The following is an 11,642-nucleotide window of genomic DNA, read 5'->3' as shown; positions in this document are numbered from 1 at the left end:
CATGTATAGGTTGAAGGCCTGGAGATGGTTTTTCAAAATAATAATGATAAAATAAATAAATAGAAAATAGTAATTGGAAATTCCAAAATTCATGAAAATGATGACTACAATATAGTAGGTGTTAATAAAACAAAAAAGTGACATTTTATTTATGAGGACTATCTCTTTTCATATGGAGGAAAGAAGGAAATGAAAGACAAATTGCCTTGAGGCCTTGTTGCCATCATCCATGTGTTTTAAACATGAGAGATATTTTTTCAACCCTTTTCCCCACAACAATGGATTATTATAAAGGAACTGAATAGAAAAGAATCGAAGAAGCAAATAATTTTTTTCATAAAGACTTTGTTGGCCCTGATCATGTGCCGAATTACTTTTACGCACGGTTTTTTCAGTGCGCACCTAACGTCGTCTAAGCAACTAAAGGTTGGGAAAAAAAATCAAGTCACCTGAAGATCCTCCAGGCCGTGATGTCCCAGGTGCATCCCGAGAGGACCGTCCCCGAGTGCGGCAGCCCCTTCCCCGAGACCGTGGAGCAGCCGAGGGACAGCTGGATACTCCCGCCGGGGGTCGAGGCTCAGAGCCCGGTGAGACTGTGACAGGAGCCCCCCATCCTCGGAGCGCGACCTCTGCGAGTGCCATGCCGCTTGCTGATGCTGATGGATGGAGTTGATGGAGGGGTAAGGGTCTGACAGGTGGGAATACGCTGAGTCCTGGCTCTGGGAGTATGGCAATGAAGACTGGGGATAGGGGGGAGGGAAGTAAGGAGGCTGGAAGTCAGAGGCCGGAGTGTGGCAGAGCGGGGGAGCCGAGGAATATGCGGCCTGGTTCAGGGAGGACAGCTGGGAGAGTCGCCCACTCGGCGAAGAGCCGCTTAGTCCATCTGCGCGGTCCTGCAGAAAATGACAAAGTTTGTTTAATATCAGGAGCTCCAAGTCCTTATCAAACTGTTCTCCCAAAGGTGCAAAACGGGACAGACTATTTCATCAAATGCCTAAATTAGGAGCTCCAGAAAATGTATCATTTTTAGAAGTAAAGCCCTAATCCATAAAGAAACGTCTTTCCGTTTTCATGAGATGGTTGGAAATAGCAGCAGCGCTTGAAGTGATGCGCACTGGCAGAAGGACGCCGTTGGCATCGCCGCTGAACAGTGTCAGAAAGGTCACGGCCACCAAGAAGCTGCACAAAGGACAGGTAATGCACAACAATAACACGTAGCTGCGGGAGGGGGGGGGGGGGGGGGGGGGGGGGTCCATCTGTAAATAATCTGCCATCGTGTCAACAAACACCCACTTACCCCACAACTAGAAATGAAAGAAACACGGTTCACATTCAGACTGGCAAAGCGCAGGGAACCAAATGGGATTTTATATTTGACTTTACACGTTGACCCCCTCATGTAAAAGACATGTCCGCAGCCACATTATGTGTAAAAACATGTAGTCCACTAGCCTACATTCCTGCCCACACACATCCTGGTGAAATTGGATTTTCTAAAAAGCTGGGTCACCCAAAATCAATGGTGTAGTGGTGGAACAATGTCCATTATCTGCCAGCCAAAGAGGCCGCTGCCAGGTTAAAAGCAAGCGCACACACACACACACACGCACACACGCACACACACACACACGCACACACACACACACACACACACACACACATATATGTCATACAACAACCACACTACTCAGGTTTGTGTCTCTCATTTTATTCCAACAAAGTTTGAAGTTACATTTAAATCTGTGAAGCACGGTGACACTCCCTTAGAAGGACGAGCCACCCTCTGTCGCGTGTCACAGTGACTGGACACTTTACTGTCAGTCGGTCTCACTTGGTGTGACACTGTGCAGACAAAGACCATCTCCGCGGACAGATGCGCGGCGCCGCTACATTAAACTCAGTGTCAGACAGGCTCATTGGGAAGTACGAACAGCTGACACTTAGGCTTCTATTGGAGAGCAAAGAACAAGTCAGACTTAACAGAATTTAAAAAAGAAATTAAGCCAAAAGGGGAAAAAAAAAAAAAAAAAAAAAAAATCACTAAAGACCATTATTGTCTCATCTATTGACACTTGGTGCCACAGGTCTAATAATGAAACAAAATCGTAGTATTTTTTTCCTCTATATTTTTATTTAATGGAAGCTGGTTTTAAGTAATGATAGCAAATTATATGTATGTTTTTTAAGGTTAAGTCTACTGGCAATCCGTACAGTAAATAAACTCGCTCCTAAAACTGAGTTACATTAGTAATGAACAGACCTCAGTAGTCCAAAATGCTAAAAACATGAGTCTCTTTCGCACTCACCATAGCCGAATAGGTGTGGATTAACATCTGGACCACTCTGGATACCCCCCAAATGTAAAATTCAACAGGATGCGCAGGCTTCCAGCGGCTGAAAGATGTCAACAAATTCTCTCCGGGATGTAATCCAGGCTGGTTTAACGGTCCATTAAACTCAGAGGTGTTATTTACTTTTCCTTTTTCTCGCTGTTCGACGGAGCTCTTTACGCACAGACGAGAAGCTGCTGCTAGATACGCACACGCGCGCACAACACACACGGAGTCCTCCAGCCTCTCCATGAGCGCACTACTTATAGGTTTTGCGCGCACCCGGCAGAATGAGGGGAGGGGTCGACAGGGTCCACTTCTCTTAAAGAGATATATTCATTCAATCAATTCATACATACACTGTACTTTTACAGTTTTTGTTTTCCATTAAAACTCGGGTAAGGAATTATATGCTACTCCAGGTTTTAAGCACCAAGCGACACTAAATTTGAGTGTTTTTTATATGTTTACTTATGTAAATGTGCAAATCACATCATTGAATCCAATTTTAAACACGAATTCTCATATTTCCGACGTTTAAGATAAGGGTACAGTCGTTTTTACGCACGAACATCCACGTCCTCAAGTCAAAGATCTCACGAATTTCTTAGTTTTAAACTCCAATGTAATTTTTTTTTTTAAATACCACCTGCTGAAATCAGCAGCCTACCGATTCACTCACAGGTTGAATTATTGAGAATTTAACTATTTTCTGGATTAAGGCTCTCTTTTAACAATCCGCCATGTGCAGCCTTTCACACACTGACCATGGACTTCTACATAAAAGACCTACAGCTGCTGAAATACAAAATGTAGCGATGGATACAGAAAACTCTCTGGCGTTTCTTTTACCTGCAAAAGGTCAGTCTTCGTTCGGGATTTCCAGAGCATGGTGGTGATGGATCTCAGTGTGGGTGTCAAGCTGCAGCTGAGGGGTTAATGTGACGCGGTGGATGGAGAGGAGACGGGCTGAAGGTACAGGGAGGAGTGAGTTAGTTTTAGAGACGATGCAGGAGTTTGTATGGATGAGTAGGAGAGAAACGAGACGGGTGTTAGGGAGGGAGGGGGGGGGGGTAAAGAAAAAGAAGAAGAGGGCGGGAGGTGACAGGAGTCGAGGAGGGGGGTAGCTAAAACTTTTTCATGGTTGGTACAAGGACTATAGGCTCAGGGATGAAGTGCTGAATAAGAAAACATGGCTGGCTGGTGATAACCACAAGGCAAAGGATCACAATTGTCTTTTGAATCTATTATTTTTACTAATACATGTAAATTCACAGCATAAAGTTCTGTTTTAGGCTCTGAAAAGTGGATAAGTTAAAGCTAAAGAATAACCGTCAACAATCTAATTCATTGTTGAACTTTCAGGAAAAAAAAATTCAAATAATCAGTTTACTTGATTTCAATCTTGATTTTTTGACAATCAATTTGAACTTAATGAAATGGCCGATTTAGTTATCTTAGGAGAAAAACAATGAAAACAACGACAAACTGCAAACACTGAAATGTGAACAGAGGAAAGAGTGTTAGTGATCAAGAACTTCAGATCACATCAAGTCTGACTGCGCCATCTTGTGGTAACTGAGAAAAGAGGAGACGTTTCTCTTGGATAATCTACAGTGATTGGACCATATTATCCACTATCCAGTTGGATACTGATGTTATTGCACATTATTTTAACACCTGCTTCATATTTATTCCACTGGTGAACCAGTGGAAATATTGACAGTACAGCTATGTTCAGGCTGAAATGGTCAACTGTTCAGTGGTGAAAATGGATGTCCAACTACAGCTACAAGAAAATATAGGGAAAGTAACATTGGCAACAAAGCTTACTGTTCTCTAACAAAATAATTCTTTATTAAATGCATTTACATTTTAAGCATTCTGTGTAAGAAAGAGCTTTTGTGTTTTTCAGTTCCATGGAGAGCACAGCTGTCTCAACAGGCATTTCCATTTACCTGGTTGCGAATGAATGGCTGCCCACTGCTCTGATTTATGACTGAATAAAAGGGTTTTTCAGTCTCATTATGTTGTATATAATTAGACTTATTACACTGAAAAACATGATACACAGATACACGTAATTTTCACTCTTTTCGATGTGGGCTTTGGTATCTTTGGGCTTTTCATCTTATTACAAAAAAGCCTGAGGACATATTATCCATGTCAGATTGGTACAACTAATAAACACACCAGTTTGGCTTCATGAATAGCTGTGCTTTTTTATTTCCATAGTGCGACTTTAATTTCAACTCTGCATGTTAAAATTACTCCATCAAAGAGCACATTGTCCATTGGCAGCAGCTTGGTTTCACTTCACTCGCACCGACTTCTTCAGGTTCCTCATACAGCTCAAAGCTCCTTTATCATTTCTCATCATCATGTCTCCAATCTCCTGCTTACAGGCCGGGCACTGCTCCGCGATGGCACACAGAGCTTCCTCTAGCGCCTCCTGTGTGTGCTGGTCAGGTAGTGCGCTACACTGATCCAGCATGGTGAGTGTGTGTTTGAGCCAACCTTCCTCTCTGACCAGGGTGGTGATCCAGGGCTGAGCACGGACACTGCCTCCCAGAGCCTGCAAGCCCAACCTCCATAGCTCTGCTGCATCATCCCAGCTTTCCTCCCAGCTGATGCTCACCGTAACCAAGCCGGGGCTGGAGCCAGAGTCCAGGGCACTGCGGAGGAACCGGAGAGCTGAGGAGAAGAACCGCCTCTGGCCTGCTTCCACTGACCCTGGAGAAACAAAGAAGCATGGGTTGTTAGTGGAGTCTAAAACTACCAATAACTGATATCTGATATTTTGTGCTTATATTTATGTTTAAAATGTTATTGAAGAGGAACAATTAGGAACATATTACCAAATATAAAAGTACAATTTACAATTCACAGCCATAGCTGCATTAATTGATTTTGGCCACTAGGGGACAAAAAACATCAAAATAAGCTGATAAATACAGTGCAAAGCCACCACTGTATCCCTGTCTAATGAAATTCTCTTGACAAACATATTGGCTAACATTGCCTACTTTCACACTGCGCTGACACAGCAAGATTACACCACGTTCACTGTTACTGTCTACTACTAGCTTTGTTGTTCAAAGCACTGAGAAAAATATCTTGGTCCCTCTAGATGCTCAACAGTGTTTTCCAGCTATTTGTCAGTTTTTCCTGCCCAACATCAAACAGCTGCCTACAAATGTTGATATTAGTGCCTCAGGACATACCAACCAAAACAATGAGTTAATATGAGTTTAAGAGCTTGTTGGCACTACAAGTGACTCCTTTCACAGTATTGAGTCAACAGACCCATTGATCAATGAAGGTCAGTCAACATGAACTAAGGTTTCAAGAGTACATAACAGTAATGTTTACAGCCCCACTCTGCATCTATAGCAGCATTTCTGCCCACCTAGAGCACTCATGATCTGCATTCCCATAGGCGTCCTTCCAAAGCAGTTATATAAGGGAACGCACAAGGGTAACTAATAACATTAGTAATGGCTGCATTCCATCTAGGTTTACCAGTTTCCATAGCCCTGGTATGGGCCTTTTTCACAGAGCACATTTTGACAGGTCACAGTAGCGGAGAAAAGCAGAGGTGTTAATAATCTAATTTATGATCACTGATTTTCATTTAACTGCTTCGCTTTGAGGATCCTTGTACTGTGAATTTTCTCTCAGTTTCTTACTGAGACACTTGAACACACACAGAGCCATCATTAATGTTATTAGTAACACCTGTGCTTCTCCTGCTATAAGTCAAAACATCTGCTGTGAAAAAGGTGTATCAAACAAGCGTGGGCACTTGAAACTGTTTCAACAACACTGGAAAAGAAATACAAAAACCATGATTAAAATAAAATTCAAGGTTAGCTGTCTTATACTGTAGAATTACTGGAAGTGGAAGTCACATGACTCCTGGATTGTGCATCACAGGAGCACATTCCCTGGAAGCAGGCACAGGGGTGCTGATTGGGCAGCTGACTCAGGTGCATCCATTCTATTTGATATTCCAAGTCATGTTTACTTTGTCATTGTACAGTTAGATTAATACAGTACAGTATGTCTAATCTCTTTAGTTGATAGTGACATGATTATGATCTGTTAAAGTAGGGACGTATCTATGTGCTGATTGATGTGATTTAGAGTTGTTCATTGATTGTATAAGTGTATTTAAGATAATGTGATAGAATTTGATCTGTATGTTTTCTTTCAATTGTAACTGTACCTTACTCTGACTGAAGTGAAAGAGAATACATGTTTTCAGATGGAACCTGCTGTTTGGTTTTCCTTCTGCAGCTCATATCAATTAAATCAAGTCCAGTGTATTGGTTTAGAACCATTTATATGAATTTATATACAGACTCATAACATGATAAAAATAGAACAGAGAGTATTTGAATGTAATTAACCACTGACAAGGTTGAATGTCGTGCCAAATAAAATGGTATGAATAACCATAACCAGTTTCACCTGAAGGAGTTGATTTGAGTCTGCCAATCATAAGTCCCAAAGTGCAGTAATTTGCTGCTAGAACCAGGAGGCGGGGTTTATGCACCAAAACTGGAAGTGCTTCACTCAGAAGAGCCTCAAGAGTTCTGAAACATTGGTCCTTCCTAGAAAACAGAGAAACAAAAAAAGTTTGAAATCACAGTATGACTTCATTCTCTCCAAATAACCTGCAGGCTTCAGACGAGCATTTCACTTGTGCACCAGCTATGTACCTGACTCTCTCTGGTTCTGTGACAGTAAAGTTGAGGAGGGCTGAGCAGGCCGTCTCCATGCTGGGATCCCTGGCTGACACCACCCCACTTTTTCCCTTGAGGGAAATCCAGCTCTGGGACAGAAAGTTCACCAGCAGAGCCGGGGTGTCGAGCGTGAGCAGCACCTTCCTGGGACCTTCCTCTGCTGACAGGTGACACAGAGCTGGGAGCAGATACCTGGAGAGAGGAAGAGATTTTCTTGAAAGCCAGCCATGGGACACAAGACCAGTAAAAACTCCCCTTGGATGTGTTGTTGTACTTCTAGCATTATGATTCCCTGTGACTTGTATTGTCATCTTTACCTCAGAGGCTCTTTGCCCGTCCAGGCCTTTCTCTCCTCAGAGACGGATATCTCGGCCATCCAGTCAGAGAGGCCCTGCTCTGAGCTCTCACCCTGCAGGTGGCTCCGGGAGTAGCCGATCAGGAAAGGCAGCAATCCAGTAACTTCCTCCTTCAGACAGGAAGTTTCCTCAGCCAGCCATGAGCACAGAGAACGGAATGTGGCGAAAATGAAAGGGTCACCATATCGACTCTGATCGACCTACGAGAACAGGAAGTGAAGAGGAAGAGTGTTTTAGTAACTTAACTCTGAAGAGGCTTGTGGTTTTACAGTACAAAGAACCATTATTGTTACTGGACAAATCTTAATGTGAATAAAACCTTTTAATACTCTCTCTCCTAAACTGGTATAACACAAAGGTATGTTAATATATGACAAGTTCATGAATTGTTTTACTTTTGCTATACTTTCAAAACCTTCCTTGTCTGCCAAAATCTTTCATTTGTCCTTTTTTCCTCCTGGCACTGCATATTTGCCTGTTTATAGGAAGAGCTGTAGATAACAGTTTCACTATCAATGAATCTGCCATTGCTTTAACTGGTTCATTTTTTGGTCTATAAAACATCAGGAAACAGTGAAACTGTCCATTACAGTGTCCTGGATATCAGAGTCATGTTATCAAATGTCTTGTTTTCCCCAGTCAACAGTCAAAAACTTCACTGTAAAATAATAGAAACGAAAGCAGTAAATTCTCACACTTGAGAGGCTGTGACTAGGGAATGGGAATCTCACCTGTTGCAGGTGGTACACTACAGCAGAGAAGGCCTCCTCCAGCACCCCGAGGACCTGCCTGCTCTGCTGCAGACTGAGTGACGAGATGGAGCTGTGAGAAGGTGCAGCGGTTTGCGACAATCCCGGACTGCAGGCCTGCTCTATGGCAGCTTCCATGATTCGATAACAGCCTGAGAATGAGAAGAGGACGTTTAAATAAAAAAGGAGGTTAATCATGTTTAATCAGATATTACCTGCGTGATTTCACAACACTACTTTACTACATGTTTTAAATAAACAAAGGAAAGGGGTTGCATACCACTGAGGACACCAAGGTCATGTCCTCAGTACTGTTTCTGGAAATGTACGTCTTAAATAACCTGAGAAGAACTTTACATTCTACAATTACACAAGTCAGAATCAGGATCCTTAAACCTGATTATTTTAGGCGAAGAACATAAATTGAAATTAAATGATTTCATATCTCTGCACCAAAACTTTATTTCTGGCATTGTCCAGGGGGCTTTAGAATAGCATTTAGACAATCATGTCTGGAAATAAAATCTCCTGAAAATATATTTTATAACATTCAAATTAATATATAAAATATGGGAAAAGAAAATGTCAACAAGTTCTGTGGTAGCCAGTCAAAACTTTCATGGGAGATTACACCGGCTTTGACTTGGACTCTTAGCCCTGCGATTACTAAAACCTTAACTACCTTGACTATGGCCATAAACATGTACAATTAAAATAAGAAAATGGATGAGGAAGCAGTGTGGGGTAGATATTTTAACTTCCTCAGGTGAGCAGTTTTACTACTTATCACTGTTTTGCTCCACAAAAGAAGATGATAAGATAATTATAATTTCACCTGTGTTTTTACAATGAAGTTGTGCACTGTTTTGTCTGAAATGTAGCCCATGACCCAAGCGGGAGCTACTTTATATTTTTGTTGTGCGTCTCGATGTCAAACAGCTGCGTATAGATAGTTTGTGAGAAGCTGAACTATTCAGAATTGGCAGATGCTGTAATGACAAATAAACTACCTGTGAGTGTGTGCTGCAGCTCTGGGCTCAGCTCGTTACCAGGCGGTTCCTCCAGGCCCATTCTGACCTCCACACAGGCCCGGTTCACCATTAAGCAGCAGAACTTTGGTGGTCCCACCATCTCCCACCCATACAAATCCAGCAGACATGCACTGAGGACCAGGATCGTCCCGATCTGCTTCGGTGTCAATTTAGCCTGCATCATGGGTCTCAATACCCCCCACACACGGCTCACAGCTCCCTTCAGTTCTTCACTTTCTACTGCCACTCCTATTGGTGGGAGAAACTGCACCAACTGGGAACACATGTCCAGCCTGGCCTGGTCTTTGGACAGGCAGAAGTCTTTAGAGAGCCTGACCAACAAAGTGAGGAGTTCTGCAGGGTGTTTACTCCACACTTTGTCCTTGGTTTTACCTGATAGGAGACAACCAAGCAAGGCAAGCCCCTTCTCATGGCTGCAAGTCTGGTTTTGTTCCACTGCTTGACACAGAGCAGGAACAGCACCCCTGCTTAGCAGCTGGTCAGGACCCCTCGGTAAGGCACACACAGCTGTCAGAACCTGGTAACAGTCAGCAGCCATGGCCTCATCGAGACTGTCAGATGGTGAGGTTTCTTTAGATGGAGATACTCCGTTCGATGTACTGCCATCATCCCCCTTTTGCTTGCTGGTCTTGCTCTTTTCTGCTGATTTTGCCACATTGGCAGGATTACTTTCTGGGCTTGAACTCTCTGCTGATTTTACTTTACTATCTGGACTCTGGTCCATCTCACCAGCTTGGGTCTGTTCCTGGGCAGCCTGTTTCTGCTGGTTTGACATGGGACCATTTGCTAAAATGCCCAGCAGGAGCGGGATGGTGGTGAGGAGCTGGGGATGGGAGGCCATGTCTGGGTCTGTGCTCAGGGCAGCCAACAGAGCTGTGCCCAATGAAAGGAGTTCATGTGGGGGTAAGCCAGAGTTCTCATTCCCTCTGACCGCTGTCACCAAAAGCCGAGCTGGAAGGTTGAGCCCCACTGCCTCAAAGATGCGTCTCAAGGTGGGTTTGTCTAGTTGGCTTGCTGGGCACAAACGAGTGATCTAAGACAGAGAGGGGAAAACAACAACCTAAATCATGGCTACAAAGTACAGGCCTGTTGGTTGTGGGGACTGAAGCACCAAGTTCTCAGACACTGGGCTCTGTAATTGTATTTGGGTATTTAAAAAAACATATATTTTCTCAATTACCTCTAGTGTTATTGAACCATCACTTAGGTTTTATCTTCCCAGGTTTGGAGATATACCTCTGGGTATCTCCAAACCTGGGCAGATAAAACCACAACTAGTGCATTATCATTATTAATCAATATTTTTCCTGTAATTACACATTAGTATTAAAGGCAATAGAGTAGCCTGGTTATGATCCTATTTTTGGAGTATCCTAGCTATATGTTTGCTTATGGAAAAAGCACATCCTGGTTACTAGTCTGATTGAAAACATAATGCTGTAGCATATAAACACCATATCCAGGTTTCTGATCATACTTTGCCATGTTTACAGGTGCGTCCTCAACCCATGATACATATTTTTTTATTAAGTAAATCTAAAAATATCAGAGTAAATCATTTTTGGTTAATCTATACCCTGAAATGAAAATGAAAAGTCTCACTTGGGTAACACAGAGGATAAACTTTTTCCTTGCTTTGTCTTAAATTACTAGTGACCATAGGGAGAAGTTAAGTACAGCAGAGCGGTAACTGGAGGAGTATACAGCTAGAAACCAACCTGGTTTCACACTCAACTGCAAACCAGTCAGTCACTTCAAGGACACAGATGATCAAAAACGTGGCTGATTTAAATACCCTGCTGAATATGATCAAAACCAGGATAAATACTACTCAATAGGGGCAGTGTTATTTCTGAGTTACCTCACTGAATATATTTACTTACCAATAGAAGAGCAGCCAATGTTTGACTGTCATTTTTAGCATTCCTGAGAGCATGAAGACACCTCTCCAACACCTCTCTCTGGGTATCAGTCAAACCACCTTCACCTCCTGCATCCCTCTCTGTGCCTCCTCCACCCTCTCCTCCTCCCTGCTCCTCTTTTCCAGGAGGCTGGCTACTCACAACGGGTGTAACATCGGCACTATCAGCCATTATGACCTTGGTGACTATGTAACCAAGAGAGAAATAAAAAGTAGCGTTAAGCAAGCTTAAAAAAAATATTTTAAAATCATGTTATTAGCTCTACAACATTGAGAGCAACGGGAGTAGCCTAATTTAATGATGTCCAGTTGGTTTGCTGAGTTCTTCTAATTAACCGTTTGTGAGAATTTAAGATTCTGAATTTGAATGTGTTAACGTTCAAAAAATAACTTACTTTATACGCAGCCCGCTCACGCGCGACAGCAGCTCGTGAGCACTCCCGGGAAGTAGGCTGTCAAAATAAAGCTTCAACAAACCAATGAGAA

At 42.8% G+C, this 11,642-nt stretch overlaps 2 protein-coding genes across 3 annotated transcripts in view; both read right to left on the bottom strand.

Annotated features, from left to right (window-relative positions):
* The window catches only part of tfap2e (transcription factor AP-2 epsilon), a 14,007-nt gene extending 10,681 nt beyond the window's left edge, over positions 1-3,326 (bottom strand). Inside the window, exons 1-2 of one of the 2 annotated variants that reach the window (XM_056399482.1) lie at positions 3,183-3,326; positions 450-893 (exon numbers count right to left, since the gene is read on the bottom strand). In XM_056399482.1, the coding sequence (XP_056255457.1) occupies positions 450-893; positions 3,183-3,221 (483 nt within the window). In that variant the 5' untranslated portion in view covers positions 3,222-3,326. Of the gene's footprint in view, positions 1-449; positions 894-2,306; positions 2,563-3,182 lie in introns of those variants that run through there. The other variant, XM_056399483.1, reaches the window with a different exon arrangement.
* An 833-nt stretch (positions 3,327-4,159) lies between these two features.
* On the bottom strand, positions 4,160-11,614 carry ncdn (neurochondrin). Its single transcript, XM_056398750.1, has 8 exons — positions 11,552-11,614; positions 11,119-11,342; positions 9,194-10,268; positions 8,166-8,335; positions 7,396-7,634; positions 7,055-7,270; positions 6,804-6,946; positions 4,160-5,063 (listed from the first exon to the last, which is right to left on the bottom strand). Exons 2-8 carry the CDS (start codon positions 11,326-11,328, stop codon positions 4,642-4,644), a joined length of 2,475 nt encoding a protein of 824 aa, XP_056254725.1. The 5' UTR covers positions 11,329-11,342; positions 11,552-11,614; the 3' UTR covers positions 4,160-4,641.
* Positions 11,615-11,642: the final 28 nt, after the last annotated feature.

Source organism: Seriola aureovittata, chromosome 16, assembly GCF_021018895.1.
Source record: "Seriola aureovittata isolate HTS-2021-v1 ecotype China chromosome 16, ASM2101889v1, whole genome shotgun sequence".
In the NCBI taxonomy this organism is placed as follows: Eukaryota; Metazoa; Chordata; class Actinopteri; order Carangiformes; family Carangidae; genus Seriola; species Seriola aureovittata.
This window is presented reverse-complemented; position numbering and strand designations above follow the sequence as displayed.

What these genes read in the sequence shown, in the direction of transcription:
- ncdn (XM_056398750.1), bottom strand. Translation starts at nt 11,328, where the DNA reads ATGGCTGATAGTGCCGATGTTACACCCGTTGTGAGTAGCCAGCCTCCT. An exon ending in CATTGGCTGCTCTTCTATTG is followed by an intron (nt 10,269 to 11,118) that starts GTAAGTAAATAT and finishes TCTCTGTCTTAG; the next exon opens with ATCACTCGTTTGTGCCCAGC. An exon ending in GCTGCAGCACACACTCACAG is followed by an intron (nt 8,336 to 9,193) that starts GTAGTTTATTTG and finishes TCTCATTCTCAG; the next exon opens with GCTGTTATCGAATCATGGAA.